The sequence below is a fragment of the Varanus komodoensis genome, unplaced genomic scaffold (genome assembly GCF_004798865.1).
Source record: "Varanus komodoensis strain SLA01 unplaced genomic scaffold, ASM479886v1 scaffold8, whole genome shotgun sequence".
NCBI classification, from domain to species: Eukaryota; Metazoa; Chordata; class Lepidosauria; order Squamata; family Varanidae; genus Varanus; species Varanus komodoensis.
Window position 1 is genome coordinate 12,037,699 of NW_025336481.1, and position 21,126 is coordinate 12,058,824.

Consider the following 21,126-nt stretch of genomic DNA (forward strand, 5'->3'; position numbering starts at 1 on the left):
CTTCTAGATGTCTTCCACACATACTCACTCACCCCTCCCTCCCCTCCAGCATCATCATCCCCGCCGCTTGCCCGCCCCTCCCTTTGGAAAGGGCAGTTCCAGTCTAGCACTGACGTCACCCCGTCTGTCTGCTTCGAGCCTCCTCTTTCCCATATGAAACTGAATCTCCTTGGACTTGAATGAGGAGCAAAGGACGGGAGGAGGGGGAGGAGGAGGAGGAGGGGAGGAAAAAAAGAAAAGAGGGGGGAGTTACTAAGATCTTGCCTGGGCAAGGCGAGAGGAGAAAGAGGGAGGCAGAGAGAGAAACAAACTAGCAAATCTCCTTCGCCCAGCTCTGTGCGCGAACTTCTAGGTCTGGCGGGGGTAATGGGGGGCAAACAGCAGATCTTAGAGCTGAGAACTCCTCTTGCTAGCTCTTGATTTGAATTATTTTATTCTTATTTTTTAATCCCCCGTATACATTTTTGGAGGGTGGGGGTTTTGTTTTCTGTTTTTCCCCTTCCTCCACAAAGGGTTTTTTTTAATCAGTTCTATTGCCTCGCTTTTTTTCCTTTCCCCATCAACATCCCCTCCGACCCCTCAAAGAAGATCCCGTCTTTATGTTGTGCTGCCCGGAGACCTTTGAGGTCTTCCCGTCCTTTGTTTCTTATTTTCATTTAAATGTATAACTTGATGGGTCTGAACAGCACAACCGGAGCCAACCAGCCCAATGTCTCCTGTACATGCAACTGCAAACGATCTTTGTTTCAGAGTATGGAGATCAGTAAGTACTTCTTAATTTAATTGTGTTATATATAAAATTTTCCTTTCCCCTCTCCTCTCTCTTTCGGGTGGGTGGGAGGGGGGTTTCCATGCACGATGGGTTTTCTGCTGCAGCCGCAGACCATTCCGTTCAGAGTTTCCAAAGGCGTTGGACCCCGTCCACCTCCCTGGGCTGTTGTCAGTGGTTTCATTTCACGATTGTAGCACGCTCTTAAAATTGGGGAGGGGGGGTCGCATTGTGTTTTCTTGTTCCTTCAATCCTGGTCCAGTGTTTCAAGAAGACTTTTGTGGGCTTGTTGCGTTTTCCAACTTGGTGTATGTAAGCGTGCGTTCTTGGGTGCCCAAAAGTTTTTTACATATTATATAGTGAGTGTGTGCGTGGTTAAGTACTTTTGCGGCTACAATCCATCGCGTTTCTCTCCCCCCACCCCCTTTTTTGCATGCGAATGTAGCAGTCTTGAGACACTGCATCTGATTTTTAAAATGATTTTCATTTTCTGATAACGCTCGGTCCGCCTGCTGAAAAAATAGTTCTTTTCTGATATGATTTGGGAATCCTATGATGTCTTGGAGTTTTCATTTTAAAAAAGAAGTGTGTCTGTGCGTGTTGGGGGGGGGCTCTGAACTTCAACTCGAACAAAATCTTCGTAGCTCAAGCTCGCCTTAATGCTGTCGCGCTTTAGTTTTGCGGACGGGACTGTGCGGAGCTTTGCAGAAGACGCGGGGCGGGGGGGGGGCGAGGCACGGTGGCGTTATATCGATCTGCGTATTTCGTTCGTGTTCAGTACATCTCTGAAGGAAAGGGGGGCGAGCTAGAGACCCCCCTGCGCCCCAAGACACCCGCGCCCCCCCCGCGCGCTACGCGGCTGGGTCCCCCTTCGGCGGGGGGAGGACCCGGAGAGGAGCGCGCGCGCGATCCCAGGCTGTTGGTTTGACCGCCCCTGGGAGCTTTGTCTGTTTCCTAAGCCAGACGGCGAGAGCGCCTGCTGCTCGGCTATTTAAAGCACATGCTCGATTGGAGAATCCGACGAGCAACCCCGGGAGCCCTTTTCTCCCAGAACAAGACACCGTCCCTCCTGTTTTATGATCGCAGCCTGCTTTTATGGCTTCGCTGCAATCTGCTGCAAATCGGGACCTCTCCCCCCCGCACCCCGTCCGCCCCTCCTTGCCAAATCCGCTGGTATGAGCAGCCCAGCTTCTTTCCCGCCCCCCCGCCCCCCTTAATCATCCCTGTCACCCATGCAACGATTTAACGCCCGTTCTTGGGAGAGACTCAAATCTTTAAAGCGGGCCGGGGAGACAAATACATGGGAGGCGATTTATCAAGCCTAACATGGAGCCGCCATGGTTAGAGGCAGTATACCTCTGCGGGCATGTGAGGGCTGCCAGCAGCGGATGGGCTGAAGTTTTCACGTTCTGCATGTGAGTTTTCCCAGCAGGAGCCAGCCAGGCACTGTTGGAAGCAGAGTCCTTGGGTCGACGGGGCAGACTTTTGCTCTGGTCTGGTCTGATCCGGCAGAGCGCTACTTGTGTCATTGGCAGTCTGCTTTCCCGGCCTTTTGCACCATTCCGGCTCCACAGTGTTCACTCGGCTGCTCCTGGGATGCCTCTCACCTCTCACGTTAGGATGGGGGAGTGCAGTGGACTGGGAACCTCTCTACCGCACCCCCCGCCATGAAATAATAGGACAATACTTTAGCAATTAAGTCGTCTCACCAGCCAGTCTGCGGGGGGGGGGGACTGTGTGTGTGTGTGCTGAGAATGCAAGTGTTATGTCCAGCGAACTAGAATTTGTAACTATAAATAGCAATCACTAGGTCTGAGAAGTAGATTACAGCTCTGTCTAGCCTTTGGAAAGGCTAAGTCAGACAAAGTTGCCCCCCCCCCGTCTGTGCCTATAAAGCACGCTAACTAAATGTATTGTCCTTGAGCTAATGATATCAAGTGGAACTAAACTATACTTTCTGTACGTTGCTGCTGATATGTGGGCATGATAAATCTTTTGATATCTTTCCGAAAATGTATTTTTTAAAAATACTGGAGGGTGGGGGTGAGAGAGGAAAGGGCGGATTGCTTTTTTTCTCCTTCTGGTCCTGTCTCACTTAGGAGTCTTATAACAGGTTCTGGGATAGAAGAAATGACTTGCCAGCATGAAAGGCTACAATCTTGTACTTGCTTACCTGGAGGTTAGCCCCAGTGAACGCAAGGGGACTTGCTTCTGAGTAGACAAGTATCCGATTGCACTGTAAGTGGCAAATTAGACTTGTTCTGCTCCTTCCTTAGCATTCTGTAATGTTCTGCACTAGATCTCCCTCTTTCTAAACTCTCCAATACAATAAGTGCTGGGAGACATCCAGGTCTGGAATATTTTTAATAGTTGCACTATTGTGATGAGTTTGGCTGAGTGTCATTTCCCCTTGTCTTTTGTTTTATTTTTTGCTTTTCTTTGTTTTGAAGTAAAGTGTCTGCTGTTTAAACACAATCTGTGCAAAAGACACAAGCAATCTATGGCCATCTCCTCATTAATTCTGAGTGTGCCAATGCTTTTGATGTAGCTAATATGCCACTAGACTCCCAGACATACCAGGTCTAATAATGATGGTGGGGGGTCTTTCCCCCCTTCTGTTGAAAATGTAGGTGTCATGTCATTTCCTCTTAAAAATCAGCAAATTAAAAATTAACATTCATGTAAAATGTGATGATCTCTCTAAATATTGCAGCAATTAAAGTTGTTTTCTTTCTCCTTCTCAATATATTTCTTTCCTTATTTTTAAACTGTTCTGATGTTGGCTTTTGAATATTTATGTACCAGAGATTCTCTTGCATATGACAATATTTTCTTTGCTAATAAAAATATGTATGGACCTTCTGTCTACTGTGTCATATAATGCCAGTTTTTCATATCCCCTCTTCTAGTCCCCTTACTTTTTTTTTTTGTGCTTCATTTTAAATTCATCACTTTTATTTTCAGCCCCTTCCTCCAAGCTAATCAGCCATAATGATGTTTTGGCTGGCATGGAGGCAGTCTTGTTAATTTAGTTGTCTGCTCTCCCAAATAGACTTCATTTCTCACTTCTAATGAAGTGATACTCAGGGGATTTTGACCTACAAGGTTAGCTTTAGTACTAACTGCATTGAAAATACACACACACACACACATTCTTATTGACTTAGTTATGGCCAGAGAGGCCAAAGTGAAATGTGGAGAGAATATTTAGCAGTTTTATTTTTATTTGTTTAGTGTATTTAAAACATTTTTGCAAGTTTTAAATTACTTGAGCACTCTTCTAATTGTTTAGGTTTGCTCTTATGCCATATTGAAATGTCTGACATGCATACTAGCTTCCATTTCAGTATATGGTCTTCTAACTGGGCTGTCTTGAAATTCAGCAAGTCTATGATGTATTTAGAAAAGGAAAAAGAAAAACCACCATTAGGGCTACAGTTTATATAGATTCTGAAATTATGTGTGCTCCCATGGAGGTTGTTGACAAAATCCATTGCATTTACAGTACATCCACTTGACATGTTTTGTTGGGGTAACACCACTGAAATCAGTGTACCTTCTAAGAATTTTGTAATCAACCTAAAATGCCCTACGCTGGTCAAGTACCAAGAAAGTCAGGTGTTCATATCAAAGGGAAGCGGATTTCTTCTTTGATACATGGAAGACAATGGAACTATTCCTTTTTAAAGCCAGTACATGCCTGGCTTTCTGCATTACCTCTTATTTCTCAGATATTTCCAACTGCAGCACATATTAAACTACAGTTTAGTAAATTTCATTTAAGCATTGTTTGACTGTATTCTACTGCAGTTCTAAAAACCTGCCATCATGGGTTAGGTACTAAGACATGTTTATCTACACCCTGAATTCAAATTTAAATATTCATATACAACCCAAATTAAAATCTTCTTAGAGATGTTCCAGCTAGATTTCCCTAAGTGTCATGGCATTATTGTTCCTAAATCTAATATTTCTTAATTTGAGTTGCCCCCATTAGAGAAGATTAATAATGCTGCGGGTAGATATCTGGGTGTTCGTGTGATAGTGCATCTTATCTAGTGCAGAAAATGAGTGGCTGAAATGAGCTTTCAAAACCAATTCTCCCCACCCCATAATTGAGCAACTAACTTTATTTTTTCATTTAAAGGCATCACAGGACTAGAAAAGTCAGTGTAGCAAAAAGAAACACAAGAGCAGGTTCTGTTCCCAGCCTTCTTTTGGAGGAAAAAGACTTGCATGACACTAAGCAAAAGTTCCTGCTTAGAACAATTTGTTCTTTTTCAAATAATTCCTTGGCACTTTGGAGATTGGACTTCTTTTATTATGTTATTCAATCCATGAATTCCCAGTGCTGGAAAGATTCATCTTGCTTTTTATAGGGTGACTTACTCTTCATCAAAGACTGTAGAACAGGCTGGTGTACTTTTAAGGAGGGTCGCCTTTAAAGCTGTGATGCCATATGCATTTATTTGGAAGTAACTCACTGGAGTTTGCTACTGAGTATAAGATGACACCATGAAAATGCTTTATAACTACTTACACCAGACATGCTGCACCCATGTCTTGACTCCATGTCTTGCTATGTCCAAACAAAACTCTTAAATCATTAAGCATCTCAGGACCAAGCTCTCTAAGACTTTTAGCATGCCTTGAAAGCAGTATTTCAGGCTTTATGGACTAAAATTGCCAAGTCTGATGGAAAATGTGTGTTGTGGTTTGTTGGTTTGTTTGGTTTAATGGTTCAAACAACTTTGTTTGTTCCTTATACTATATGTGTCTGCATTGTTTGTAGCCTTTTTACTCCAGCTAAATTAATCAGAATTTACCCCAGACCCAGCTTCCTTATCTACAGTCATAGGAGTTATTAAAAATTCCAGTTCTAGCCTTAAAGAGTAGCAGAAAGTTTTCTTTCTTGTGACTCATTATTCTGTGTAAAGGTAAGAGTCAGTAACTAAATGACCATGGGAATATGGACTTTAAGAGAAATAAATATGTCATAAATTTACAAAGCAGCAAATACATTTTATTTTAGGCAAGACACTAACCTGTTTAATTCTTCAGACCAATGGAGGATGGAACATAAGTGCAGTGAGCATGATAGGGAAGATTAGCACCTGCAGACTGGGAAGCATCCTCTAAAAAATTCTGCACTCTTGGATTAGGATTGCAAAGGAGCTTTTTTTGTGTTTTTCATGCTCTCTCCTCTCCTCCCCCCCACCCCCCAATGCCGCCTTCCAAGTTCAAAGTCTTGACTACTGTACAAGCCAGCAAGTACTCTGACCCACCATAGCAATCATGTGACACTTTCTGAGACAGCCAGACATCTCTGATGTGGTCCTAATCAGTCAGACAAAGTGAAATGAGGTCAAGGGGGATCATGCTGTTGGCTGCCATGGCTGTAAATAACAAATCATTCTGATTGCAGGAGGAAGGCTGCGTCTTTCATTCATCTGCTGTGCTTCCTACCATTCCTAGAAACAGTTAATTCTGCATATTGATTCTATTCAGTATTGTCAATGAGTTGGTTTGTTCAGGTTCAGAGTTTCTTAACCCAGGGCAATTTGCTCCAGTCTAGGAAAGTTATATTTCCTACAGAACGTGTGTGTGTGTGAGAGAGAGAAAGTGTAATCTGTGCAATTATAAAAGGAAGAGCTGTAAACCCTTAATAGTGTAGCCCTCTTGATTTTTCCTACTATATCTCAGCTTCTCTAGATGTACATGTTGCCGTAGTATTTGTAGGCACACACTCAAAAGAATTAGATGGCACCACTATAACATGAAAGAGGCAGCAATAGGCAGCATAAACACTTGATTCACACTTTCCATTACGAGGCAGATAGTCCCTAATATGACCCTACATTCTGGGCTAAGGTGATCTCTCACTAAATGTCTGCAGCGTAATAACTGGATGGTTGGTTGGAAGTAGTATTCAAAGACTACATTTTAGAATTGCCAGGATGAAATGCTGTAGTGACGACAGAAGCCATAACAGGGTTGGACAGGAGACCTAGGAGCCTTCTGCTTTATGGCCTTCTGACCCACAGCTCCAGCCCTCATTTGTCCATTTTCTTCTTGTTGTCAGTAGACTTCCATTCATGCTTTCTTCTTGGCTCCTCCTTTTTGCAGCTCCATGTCTCCATGGCACCCATTGTTTGATCTGGTTCCTGCTTTTCAAGTCATTCTCTTCTTTGTCCTTTAGCCACTTGATCCCTTATCCAGCCTCCCAGATGCTCCTCTCTCACTCACCCATAGCATAAGACCCCTCCTGATCTCAAGCACCACTGTAAACTCTCTTTGTTATCCCCTGTCTCACCTTCTTCTCTGAGTGTCCTCCCTGCTTTGCTCTTTTCCTCAAACTCCCATCTCCACCTATTTTCACTTTAGTCTCCAATTAGTTGGTTTCCCTATCCCTGGATGGGCACTTCTTTCCAGTTTTCATCTGGTGAGGTCTTGCATTTCAAACTGACCGTGTTTCCTTCCCTTACAGAACTGGAATGGTTCGGTTCCACGAGCAACCAGACTTTCTATGCCATTACACAAGCTCAGCTTGTTAGTGCTGGAAGCTTCCATAAGGACAATGCCATAAAGATTGGTCCTATGCCATCATTTTCACCCTTTCCAAAACCTTATGCCTGTGCAGCCTTCCTCCAAGTGCCAACTGCTAGGAAAGTGCAGAGAGTGGCAACCAAAGGCAGGGCTTTCTTGGTGGTGCTTCCATCTCTGGAATAACCTTCCCACTCTGATCCGGTTGGTGCCAAATCTGTCATCTTTTCAGTACCAGGTTAAGATGCTTTCAGGGATTTACTTGACTACCAGGGGCTTGAGGGGGATCACTAAGCATTTTGCAGTCACACTCTTATTACTGTTTTGATCATCTGTTTTATTGTTTAAAACTTTCTATTTTTTCTGATTTTACAATATTTTTACTGTATTTTATCATCTGTTTTATGGGCTGTGTAAACTGCCCAGAAAGCTTTGGCTATGGGGTGGTATAGAACTGAAATAAATAAGGACCATGCAGTGGCAGTGGAAATCCTAGAGAGTGGACTACTTCCAGATACTAATCTTATTCAGGCAAATAATCTGCATTCATTGACTGTATGTAGTTCACTTAAAACAAGAGGGTCCAAAGCTCAGTGCATAGCCAGTCATTGCTCCCTGATACACTTACATGTGCATATAAACACATGTTCATAATATGCGCAATGAATTTTCACACACATTCTTAAACATCACACAGTGCTCCCCTAAATATGTTTCTTTGAAAGGACTCCCTGAATCTTAAAGTATAACACATACTTTCTGATTATTTGCTTGTGATGTAGGGAGCTGTTTTGAACTGAGTCTGCGTAAGTAACTCATCCAGCCATATCATTGGCATTGTTCAGATGTAATGATAAAGTTTGGTTTGGAATTACCATATTTTTCACTCTATAAGACGCACTTTTTCCCCCTCAAAAGTAAGGGGAAATGTCTGTGCGCCTTATAGAGCGAATTTGTGTGTGCCCGACGCCTGGGACACTGCCGGCCGCCTGCACCACATGGCACCACCTGGCCAGCATGTGCTCGGTGCGCCCTGCTCTGCCCCCTCCCTCCGGCACAGGTGAGAACTGTGCCGCTCAGGGGGAGGCGTGTGGAAGAGGAGGAGCCGCGGCCTTTAACCCGCCGGCTGCATGGAGAGACGGACTGCTCACCCCCACCGCCTAGGAAGACCTGCTGCTGCTGTCGCCACCGCGCCGCCCGGAAGACCATCGCAGGCACCCTGCCGGCCGCCTGTACCATGTGGCACCACCTGGCCGGCATGCGCTCGATGCGCCCTGCTCCACCCCCCCCCCGGCGCAGGTGAGAGCTGTGCCGCTCAGGGGGAGAGGTGCAGAGGAGGAGGAGCCGCAGGCTTTAACCCGCCGGCCGCACAGTGAGACGGACTGCTCACCCCCACCACCCGGAAACTGTTCACCCCCACTGCCTGGGAAGACCTGCTACCACCCCGCCGCCCGGAAGACCACTGCCAGCACGCTGCCAGCCCCACGTGGCACCACCTGGCTGGCACGCGCTTGGCGCGCCCTGCTCCACCCCCCTCCTCCGGCACAGGTGAGAGCTGTTAATCACAGGTCGGCTGCCGGCCCGGCTGCACCACACCTGGCCGGTATACGCTCGGCGTGCCCTGCTCCGCCCCCCTCTTCCGGCGCAGGTGAGAGCTGTTAAGCACAGGTCGGTGTGTGTTTTCAAATGGCAACCTGTCTTTTAATGAAGGCCATGGGGAAGTGATGCGGAATGTGCCTGTGATTATCAGGAAGCTTTCCATGGATCAGTTATCTGTTAGTTGATCAGACACATTTTTTTTGGGTCAGTGGATATTTGAACAGCATTACCTTCATGTATGAAGTTTATTCTTCAAAGGCTACTTAGTCTGCTGTGTGTTTGATTTACTGTACAATATCTCATTTTTTGTCAGAAGATTTTTCTATTATTTACTAGTAGGGCAGCGTGGACATTACTGACTTTTTTAGATTTGTTATTGAATTGTCTGCATCAGCTCTTGTATAACTGGTGTAGATTGTGAATTCCTTCAATAATTCCACTACTGACTAAGAAAGTGATGTCAGTGATTGTGAGCAACAGAGCTTCATAAATTCTGACTCTAGTGATGATGAGTTCTGTGGGTTCAACGAAAACTAGGAAGAGTACTCGAACTTTAAAGTCTCTCTTTTGTTAATGACAGTGATGATGGTTCTTAATGCCACTGTTGACTGCTGTTCACTTTACAAGGTTGAAATATTGTATTACTGTATTCTGTTATAGTTTATTAAATAGTTTAGTAAACTATTTGATTCAGAATATTTTTTTCTTGTTTTCCTCCTCTAAAAACTAGGTGTGTCTTATGGTCAGGTGCGTCTTATAGAATGAAAAATACGGTATGTGGAAGAGCCTTGGATATGTATGCTTCCACTCCTCTTGACACAACTAAATGAAGTTTAGCATTACTTCTGAACCTGGGCAAACTGTAGTTAACTCTTATGAATTACTGAAACAAGTCAGCTTCAAACTATGGCATATGAACCTAGCTTGTTTCAATTAGGTACTGTTAAAAGAAAGAACTTTAGGTTTTAGTTGGAAGTCTCAACTGTGGTTTATAGAAAACAAAAGCAACAGCTTTCAGTCACCTCACACCGGTATAGAAAGATGAGAGGGGAAGGGAAACAAATGAGCTTCAAACTCCATGTAGCACTAAAGCTCCATTTAGCTCTGGGATCTCCAGTGCCCATGGATCTCTTGCTCAGCTCACACCAGGCCCCTTGACCCATCACCTGTTTTCCCTCTGTCGCAGATTTGGATGAGACCTTAGAAGCACAGTCCTTTTATTAGAGATTAACAGGTTAGGAGACAACCAAAATCAGAGTAGCCTTTGCTTTGAGATCTGGGAGAAGCATCTGCCCCCTCTGCCTCCTCAAAGAATCTGAGGAGACAGTAACATGCTAGAGCAGGGTCCTACTCTGCAGAGGTGAGGATTACTGATTGGGAGGATGGTTTGAAGCACTGTCATCTTTTGTCACTTACGTCCTTGGGCTTAATTTTCTTTTAGTCTCTCCAGTTTGGCTTCTCCAGAATGAGTCTCCTGAAACCAGCCATGCCATCCATGGCAGCCATATTCTCAGTGGACAAGGTGACCCATGGCAGCCATCTTGTCAGAGCACCCGTGACACTCACAATTCCTAATGTGCCCACTGTCCTCCCACATTTGTGGATCTCTGGTGTAGCATTGTGTCCAAGTGATGCTGTTTCCCTTTAAAGCCAAGACTTACAAGTTCCAAGTCTTTTCTTAGCTTTGACTATGGATATACAACTCTGTTTAGGAGCATCACAGGATGCTCCTGTGATCCCAGGGTGGCTGCTTTGAAGCACCTGTAAGCATTCTCACAAGTGGTTTTTCTACATTGAAATTCCAATTTCTTCCCTAAGACTGAATGGCATCTTATAGCTTTGCTCTCTCTGCTTCTTTTTTATTTGTAGAAAGCACGTAGTTAAGGGGTTGTTAACCTGAGGGACCTGTCTAGGTGAATAGGCCCAGAGTGCTTTTTAAAGAAAGAACTGTACATTTAAAAACCCTTGATACACATGTCCCTAGAAGTATTCTTGGAATGGGCTCCAGGACGTATATGTTTTCAAGAGGCATATATCTATTTGCTGACAGTCTAGACTCCACTGAACTCTGGGGGTTTGCTGTAGACTGTAGTGGAGTCAAACCTGATTCCCTTATGAAACATTCACAGCTTGAAAGTCAAAGACAACTCAATATTGCTCTACACAGATGTACTAAAGAATTGGGTGCATTCCAACCTGTGCCACAAATAAAAATCCCTTTAAGAGAGATTCTTTCTGTGTGTAGGATAAATGGACTCTAACAAAACCTATTGATAGCGCAACTTTCACTCTTAATTCTGTACACTAACTTGTCCAGATTTTTCTGAATTCAAAAGTTATTCAAGGGTTCAGGGTGGATTAAGTTGCTGCTGGAAATGAGAGACTTGGCTGGAGGAATAACAGGCTTAATTGGGGTTTGTTCTTACACTGCCTTTGAAGGATGCCTCAGAGCAACCAAGAATGAATGTAGACAACCATTTATCCAGTGAAAGATTGTGTGGCGACTCCAGGGTGCACATAACAACTGCCTGGAGAGCATAATAGCATCCCAAATGGTGAGGAGACGGTCATGCTTTCCTGGGCCCTGCAGAAATGGGGGAGCAGGGATGTGATACATTTCTCTTCATTGCGGTGGTGAACACCACAGATGACCACCTGTTCACATGGATGTAAGTGCAACCTGGTAAGTTACAGATGGTTGGGTAATGATGATCTATGCTCTTTCCCAAGTTGCCATTTTAGATAGGGCTATCTCCAAAGCTAAACCAATCAAGGCCATATTTGTCTCCTAGAATCCTTTGCTGATTCAGTTGTGGAAATAAATCCTCTTTTGCTCATCACCAAGCATTGTTTCTAACAATCACAGCTTAGTAACCCATCAGCAAAGCTCCTGTTTCTGGTGGGTTTGTTCTGTCCTTTTTTGGTTTTGCTTCGCTGAATGACACATCACTGGACTTCAGTGGAGCATAGCAAGTTGCCTTCTACCAAATCTGGTTATCTGTCCATATAAACTAATTTTTATTCCAACCCAGAGCCTCTTCCAAATGTTTTATACTACAACTCCCATAATTCCTGCCCATTGTTCATGTTGGCTTACAGAAAATGTAGTTGGAATGATCTGGAGGGTCCCATTCTATCTACTCCGGGCTCGACTCTCATTGATAGGAGTTGTTGGCTGGAAAAGGTCTTTCCCATCACCTCTGTGTCTGGAGATGCCAGACAGTGAAAATGAAACCTCTCTCCCGCAGAGCATGTCCCCTGTCTCTGAGCTCTGGTTCTCTCCCTGCCGTCCCCATAGCTGAACTGTTCTCTACCCACTACAATGTCTTCTGAGGTCCTTCTTCTCTGATGCCATAATGCTGCATAAACCACTGTCCGCTCTTTATTTACATCCAAAATACACATCACCTTTGGTTCACCAGACCAGAAATTAGGGCAGCCTCATCCTGTGGGCTGTTTTACTTGACCCTGGTTTTGCCAATATCAAATTATACCTTGTTTGTGTAAAAAAATACATAAAAGCAATACCAATGAAGTGCTCGTACCTCTTGATACCATCTGAGGACAAATATGTTTTCAAAGGGTTAGACACAATTAGCTGGTTGCCTCAGGTGGCAGATGCTGGAAGGTGACAGCGAGATCTTAGAGGAGAAAGTCCTGGGGCATGTGTCCTGCCCTGTGCCCCTAAGCTAGTCTGTTGCTTTCAGGTGCATTGCTACTGTTACAGAACAATTCAGCTCCTAGTCCAATCAGATGTTGTACATGAAATGAGAAAGCTAAACCAAACAAGGACATCCTGGAAGAAACAGAGTCGTGCTTAGGCCTTTAAGGATTAGTACTCCAGTCCTACAATTATGTGCAAGTCCCATCGCTGACTGACACGTAAATATATTTGGTCAAGATAATTGTATGCACTGTGCCCAGTGGTTTCCCAGAATGCCTGGTTCAGAAAGCTTGGTTTTGCAGCTTTTGGAGAACGTCTGGGCTGATAACCTAGTAGACATTGTTATGTTTTGATAGAGACTGTGTTGAACTCAATCAGGACTGTCTTTTAACCATAAATACCATTATTGACTCAGTGTTAAATGTAATGGTTAGTGGTAATTGCAATTTAGTTCCAGGATAGAAGGGGGAGAGAATGCTGTTGGTTGGATTATGCCTTCTGGGTTCAGAAACTGTTAACATTTAAAAGCTGGAACAGTATTTCACAGGATGAAAATTTAAAGTTATTGTTACTAACTTTAAATTTGTTGTTTTCATTTTTCTGTAATCGCACTGCTCTGTGAAATCATTATTGATAGCACACTAGCTTCCGAATTGTGTTCAATGGGGCATCTTAATATTTTGCTTGATATTGCTGTGGGCAACACTGGTACTTGTTAACGAGGGTTTCTTTTCACAGGGAAAAATAGGCATTGACTATCGGTATGCTTATGATGGTTTAGTCTTGTGGGTTTTTTATGTGTTCTAACTGTTAAACTTTGTTACAGGACCATAAATAATTTTACTTTCCACACACATAGCAATAGCTGGGGGGGTGTGGGGGCAAGAGAAAATGGGTCCGTGGCAAATGTTAATAGGTGTGGCCTCGGAGTGGAAGGAAGCACACTGAGAAACTATTTTCAGAAATGACAGCTCTTTATTCCCCATGTGTCAATTCAAGCCTAAGTAGGCAGCCTTTGGGGCCCGTGGATCCTTTGGGCAATTTGAGAAAACGATCCTGGGCACCACCACAAAATGGCTGCCACGAGAGATGTGGGTCATTGCAGCACAAGAGTATTAAAAGCTGAGCACAGGGCAGAGGGGGGCTGTTGGTTGCCTCAAGTGAGGCAGCAGTGCTCCCACAAACACACCGGCTGTGGAGCTCTCATGAAACATCAGCAGAAGTATCCTGCGCGGTTGGCCGGGCCTGCCGTTGGGCCACCTGGTGAGAGGGAGCAGCCGGGTGGCCAGGGCACTGCCTCCCCCTGAAAGAAGCAGCTGGCGCCACTCCTAGCCGTTGGCATGTGGGAGCTGTGCTGAGGGCTGTCTTGCCACTGCAAATGCCCCCTTCGCCATGCACCTGGCAGGGCTTCCCAGAACCGCCTGTGGCAGGCCTGAGCTGCAGTGCTCTAAACCTTGAACTCACTGTATTCAGAGCCAAGAGAAATCTGTTTCACAGAAGGCAAGCCCTTCGCCTGGTAATTTCCAAGTCAGTACAAGCAGTCCCTCTTAACTCTTTTTTGCTCACAGTCCAGATTATTATGAATATTTATTTATTATTTAATTTTTTAAAACATTTCTATGCTGCCCCATTCGCTGAAGCCTCGGGGCGGCTCACAACATAAAATAAAATACAAAAATAACAATATGCACATCTTATCCTGCTTTTTCCCTCTTGTGAGGAGCCCAGGGTGGCTCCCGTGGCTCCATTTTCCCCTCAGCAACAACCCTGTGAGGCAGGTTAGGCTGAGACTCCGTGGCTGGCCCAAAGTCACCCAGTGAGGGCCAAGGCTGAGTGGGGGCTAGAATCCAGATCTCCTGAATCCCAGTCCTGCACGCTTCCTTTCTTCTCTCACAAGGGTGAATGCTTAATTGGCCAATAAGAATTACCACCATGTCCACCAGGGCTGGCCCTGCCATTAGGCAGAGTGGTTGGAGGGCCCATGTGGCACGGTGGGAGTCATGGCAAGCTGATGGAGGCAGAGCTGTGTGCACCACTCGGTCAGATCTTCCCTTCCTGCGCAGGTAGGCTAGTGACTCCAAGGACAATGTCCCATCACCAGTGCTAAAGTAAGATTCAGCTACTAGACTGGTTGGCTTTTGTATATGAAATTGGGGACAGGTATGAGTAGTGGTTAGAGTATAACCTTAACCTAACTCACAGGGTTGTTGTCCTGAGGATAAATGAAGAGAAAGAAAACCTTATGAACTGCCTTGGATGCCTTGCAAGAGGAAGAAGGGTGGGACATAAATGTAACGTCATCGTTATCATAATCATCTTGTTCTTTGGTTTAGGCAGCAAAATGTATTGGGCAGGCCTGGATATAGATGCTGTCTTAAATCTAACTTATTAGAAGTTTTATCTGTGGTATTATATCTACAAAGGCCAGTTCACATACACAAGTTACTTCCTGCTATAGTCAGCAAGTGACCTGTGAACTGAAATACAAGCACCACATCATGGAAAGATGTTTGGTTTTTGTACACCAAAAATGCAGCAGTCATTGCATGTTGACAAGTTCCTGTTAAACACCCTAAGAACTGGGCCAAAAGAACCAGTGGGGTTCGTGTGTGGTTACAGGATCGAACTGGGACCTGGAAGATCCGGGTTGTAGTCCCTACTTTGGCCATGAAACTCACTGCGTGACCTTGGGCCAGTCACATGCGCTCAGCCTATCCTATACTACAGGGTTGTTGTAAGGATGCAAATGGAATGGAGGGGAACTGGGGGCTCCCTGAAAGAGGAAAAACGGTGGGATATAAACGCAGTGTAAGAATAATCATGAAAGTTGCAGCATGCAAGTGCTCCTTTTCGTATTAGACCCATAGCTGTACAGAAAACTCTTGAGAACATAAGAGGAGAAAACATAAATCGAGCACCACCGGATCAGCACAAAGGTCCATCCAGTCCACCATCCTGGTTTTTGGATCAGGGAAGCCCACAAGCAGTGCATGAATGAGCTATCCAAATAAGTTGTCATTTATCATCCTTGGTGGTGATGGATTCCTTATGTTAATTACATGTTTTGCTCTGGAGGGCTTTCTCTTGTTTGCCCTCCAATCTTCTCCTAATCAAAAAGAAGGAAGAAAAGCTCTTGAGAACAAACATAATTATATATACCTTTAGCATATTCCCCTAAAGTTGCCTTTTTTCTGAAGCTATGGATCCTGCATCCTTTCTTAGTAGAGAAGATGCTCCAACTTCTGCAAGTTTTACAGCTCAATAATAACCCCCTTTTTTGAGATGGGGAAACCAGAACCTTAAAATTGCTTTGGTGTTTCAGTTTGCAGGTTTGCTATTGCTCCCTCTAGCCCCCACATAGAAATGATTTCTAGTAATAAAGCTACAGCTCATGAATCAAAGTTGTTAGCATGAGTAATTTCTCTTTCTCCCCCCCTGCCACCACTTCTTTTAACTTTGTGATTGGTGTCTGCAGAAGGCCAAAGGTGTCGGCTTATGGAAAGCATGATTCATTTATTGGTTTGTCTGTCGACTAGTTATCTTTCAGTAATTCCAGAGAGCTGCTACTAGCCAAGAATGAATCATACATGGCTAAGTGCACAAACAATTGGGGTCATGTTCATCTGCAGAAACTTTTCAGATCTATTTATGGTGTTGGGGAAAGAGGTGGGTGTACAAAGCATGATGGAATAGGTGCCAATTACTCTGGTGAATTAAACTAGTTAGGTAATGCTAACAATTACATAAAAACCTTTTTGTGTGTGTTGTTGATGATTGTGACAAGGATAACTTTTCAGCAATATTGTACCCACTTTATTTGTCCTGGATAGCTCCCTTTGTTTACAGAAAGCGAAACTGCTCGCTTGGTCATGATCACAAAGAAATCTACCTCTTGCGAACTTCCCATTCAAGGCATTTGGTGGTTGTTGAGAAGTCAGATCAGTATATAAAGATGAAGTATGCATGACTTTTTGGGAGGCCAGAGAAGACTCCAAATGCACATTGCAACTGCCCAGGACTTGACTTAAAGGGCATTGTGTCAGCTCAGCCCTTAATTGTGCAAAGTTCACAGCCAGAATGCTTCCTTGTACTAGCCAGCATAGCTAATATCATGGATGAAAAATTCCATAGATCAGGCTGTCCCTCAAACCTTTTTTTACTTCTATAATTTGTCTGTTGCATTTATAGCCCCAACCTACTCACGATGGCACATCTGGTGTTTTTTTCCTGCTCCCAGGTTAGGTTTGGATGGAGTTGCTAGCGCAATATTTTCCAGGGAGCTTCAGTGGGGAATTGTACCTTGGTGTTAGTCTAACATCTAACCCAGGCTTCCCCTGCCAGGCTGCAACTCCATCATCCCATGAGCATGGCTCGTGTATATGCTGGCTGGGGAGATGGGAGATGTAGCCCACACCCCGGCAGAATGCTGAATTCATATCCCCCCTTTCCTCTTCTGGCAAGGAACTCAAGGTGACCTGTTCAGGTGGGTTAGATGGAGAGCCAGTGACTGACTCAGTCACCCAATGAGCTTCCTGGCTGAATGGGGAAAAGAAACCTGACCCCCGAGTCCCTGTCCAGCTTTCCAGCCATTGTCCCAAACTGGCCCTGGACACTTGAGTTGCTGAATATGACGAGAATGAGATTTCTGCTCTCTCCCCCATATGCCACCCTCTGTGTGGCTTGGCCTTCTCTTCCTCCTCATTCTAGGTAGTTCCTAATTGCAGCCCTAGAAATTAGAGTGGGGTATTTCCAAAATCAGGGTGTCAAAGGTCTTTCAGTCCAGGGGCTGATTTCACCTTTGCGGATTGGAGGAGGGGTACATTCCAGTGGTGAATGGAGCAAAGGAAAGGAGCTAAAGTATGGAGCAAAATCCAAGCCTAGCTCAGTTTAGATCCCTTACTGCCAGTAACTAAGCCTTAGAATGGGGCATTTCAACTTTTAGAAAGGGAGGGGGTCTGCACAAAGCCAGGAAACTAAACAAGTGATGGGAAAGGTGAGACAAACTGGTCTTTCTCAGTGAAGCATTACTTGTACAGCAAAAAACAGTCATTTTCCCCTTATACTGGTGCATGCAGTTCCCCCCTCCCCATCCAGTTTACTTTGCCTTGCAAAGTTAACCTTGTACAAACAAGATTTCTTGCTTTGAAAACTACAATTTCCCACCCTTTTGTTCAATTATTATTGACGCGTGTGTATGCATTTTAAAATTCTGCCTCTCTGTAAGGAATATCCTTTTCTGAAGGAGCAAAAATCAGTCCTTTTGAATGGGGAAATTGAGCAGGGCTTCTTCTTGAGTCCTCTTGAAGTAAGTATACACAAGTAAGTATGCAGTCAATCTGCTCAAAACCTCTCATAGGACTGTATATCCAGCAATGTGTGGGCAACTTGAAGGTGAGACCTGACAAGCTTTTTCCTGCTGTGCCTCTGAAAATCCATTCGAGGTTCAGCAATGGAACCTTTTGTTTCATGCCCTTCTAGTGGCTTGAATTCAAGTGGATTGAATGATTCAGTAGGGTATTGGGCTTAGGGGGTAGTGAGAGCTGTGCTTTCTTTGCCCCTCTTGAGGGGGAAGAGTGGAGACTTTTCCTCCTTGAATAAAAGCTTTCCCTTTCTGCACTCCAAATGATCAAGTGACTCTTGGATATGATTTGAATGTGCTGCATTTTAAGACAAACCCAGTCTGGGTCTTGGGCTTAGCAAGATGGGGAAAACAAATACTCACCTCCCATGGAACTATCAATGGTGGCAGATTTTGACTGGTAGACTGAAAAGGTTTTTTTTCTGTTCAGCCACTTTTGCTTGGACTGGACTGCCTGTAATGTTCCCTCCCTCCCTCCCTCCCTCTTTTTCTTTCTTTCTTGTGTTTTAACTGGTCATCTTCCTCAATACATCTTAATTCCTTCATCCTGATTTCTTAGGTAATTGTCAGGTAAGATGAGCTTTGCCAGACCTGAAAGTTGAATGTAATTTGGGTAAGTGCAAGGACAGTGCCCTTAATAATCAAACAAAGAACTCTCGAAAAGCTCTCTTTTTCACAGGACAAAGTGCCTTTGCAAAATCTACTTTTTGGATCATACTTTTTCATCTTCTGTACATGCAATGTATGATCTAGATGGTATGCTTTGCAAGAAATCAACTGCACATTTCAGTTAAAATTTGCAGCCTAAGCAGAACACAAAGCTGATGGGCAATTTTCTTTTAAGTATGATAATATGAAAGTTTTTAATGCTTTTGCTTTTCATGTGTACACAGATTTGGAGATTGGTACATATATTAAACTACATATCTTAACACAGGTATTGGAGGGTTGTTTTGTTTTTGTTTTTTAAATGGGCTTGCCTCTATCATAGGCCTTCGAATGAAGATGGGAATTTTTAAGCTTAAGGAACTGGAACTATACTAGGGCAATCTGTGACCCTTTTCTTTTGCTTCTTTTCACAATTTGCCAGGAACTGGCATTTGCATCTTACTTTTTTTTTACTCTACTTTGCAAGTCAGTCAACATTTTGAGTTTAGAGCATAATTTCTTCACTATTTATATTATTAATTCATTACACGTTGTACCTCTCAATAGCCCTCTCTGGGAGAATGCAGAACAATGAAAACCATAAAATACAACATGATAAAACATAATATAAAAGTTTACAAGTTACAATTACAGTGTAAAGCCAAAATGAAAATAAAAATCAAAACCTAGCAGCAATATAAATATTTATATTACAGTATCAGTTTTAAAAACAAGAGAAGTGAAATGGTAAGTGCAGAAATAGCGTCTTTACCTGATGCTGAAGTGACAAGCTTGGTGCCAGCCAAGCCTCTCCAAGGAGGTCATTCCAATCAGGTGCCAGAGTAGAAAAGTCCCTCTTCTTAAAAGCTACCTGCCCTATGCTATTTGGCAGGAGCTCCCAGAGAAGGACCTCGAGATGACCTCAGTGTCTGGGCAGGTATCTATGGGAAAGACAATCTTTCAGGAAACCTGGTCTCAAGCCCTTTAGGACTTTGGATATTAATACCACTTTGAAATGGGCCCGGAAATGGACTGGCAGCCAGTGCAGAGGGAAAAGTACTGGTATAATATGATGACGTTGGCCAGTCCCTATTAACAATCTCTCTGCCCGGTTCTGGATCAGCTGGAGTTGCTGTAGCTTCTTTTAAAGTGAATTCAAAGGCATCTCTGTGCTTTGTCTTCCTAACTGGAGCTGCTTGAAATTGCTTCCATCTCTGGTGAAGAAAGGCTGGGTTTGGGTCATTTAAAGCATAAGAAAGAGGAGAAATAGCTTCCAGATGCTGGGGAACATATTTGACCTTTTTTCCCCTAGCATTTCTTCCCTCCAGCAGAATATTTTGGAAGCCTGCTTATGCCTTTTTTTCCCTCCTTCTTTTTTCCACAAATGTTCATCTGGAAAACATAAAATCCCAGCCAGAATTGTCACTTTTGTGTGTGTGTGTGTGGGGGGGGGGGGTGTATATGTCAGGGCTTACTTCTAGGATATTTCTGCAGTATCATGATGAAACCCTTGCTGATCCAGTTTCTGTGCAATATCAAGGGGAAATAGTTCCTTTCTAATCAGCTGAGCCTAGGTCTTCTCGCCACTTGGTGCTGGGTTTCCTGTTTGATATGTGGTTGGTGGCTAGTTGACTTAAGCCAGGAAATTTTAGTCTCCCCTCGTCCATGGGGGACACTGAGCGGCCTTGAGCAAGTCAGCTTCTCTCAACCTGTTGCCTCCGCAATTCTGTGTTGCTTGGAGGAAGGGACAGATATTTGGTGTCGCATTTTTATGCATCTTGTAATAGACATGCCGGTACACAACACAAGTAACTCAAGCAAGAACGACTTCTGGTCTGCAGGTAAATTGAAATGCCCTTCCGAAGATTCCAGAGAGATTAGGGTAGGGCTCCCATGGAAGCCGATGGAGAGCTTCTTGTCTTCTGACTTTTCTCCAGGCCATAGAAAGAACTGACTTGTATCAAAGCAAATCAGTGGTGGATCAAGCCCAGCACTGTCCATTCAGTGACTGGCAGTGCTTTTTCAGCTGCCTGGACAGAGATCCTTCCTAAAATCTATCCCAGGATGTGTGAACCACACTTTAACATCAGTGGCACAGCTGAGATGTTGGTCTGGGGTCCTGGTGTCCGGAGGTCATAGAGTCATCAAACAGAGGCCAGAAGGCCATTGGGTCCAACCCCCAATGACCCCCCGCCCCGAGCTTAAGCAAGTGAGACTGGCATCTCCTCCTCTCCCTCCTGGCTCAGTCCTGCTGCACAAAAAGCACACACTGCAGTCAGATAGGCAAGCTGAGACTGTGCACATTGCTTAAAAGTCATGCTGTTTTTTATTTAAATTTGTAGTTGCAGTGATCTGAACAGATCAGGTGCAGTTTCTGGAAGGTGTGGCCTACAGAGGCCCAGCTGTGATATTGCTTCTTTTCCATTGTTAGGCTCTCATTAGCCATATCCCCTCAAAGTAGCATCTGATTGGTTCAGGTCACTGGTACTCAAAATGCAAAGATTTTAAAGAGTTATTTTAAAATGGCATGCCGTAAGGACTGAC

The 21,126-nt window shown here is 44.2% G+C and overlaps 1 protein-coding gene across 4 annotated transcripts in view; it reads left to right on the forward strand.

Moving 5' to 3' along the window:
- The first annotated feature begins 218 nt into the window (after nucleotides 1-218).
- The window catches only part of PMEPA1 (prostate transmembrane protein, androgen induced 1), an 85,257-nt gene continuing 64,349 nt past the window's right edge, over nucleotides 219-21,126 (forward strand). For 2 of the 4 annotated variants that reach the window (XM_044454731.1, XM_044454732.1), the window contains exon 1: nucleotides 219-763. In XM_044454731.1, the coding sequence (XP_044310666.1) occupies nucleotides 661-763 (103 nt within the window). In that variant the 5' untranslated portion in view covers nucleotides 219-660. The remainder of the gene's footprint in view (nucleotides 764-21,126) is intronic. The other 2 variants (XM_044454729.1, XM_044454730.1) reach the window with 1 other exon arrangement.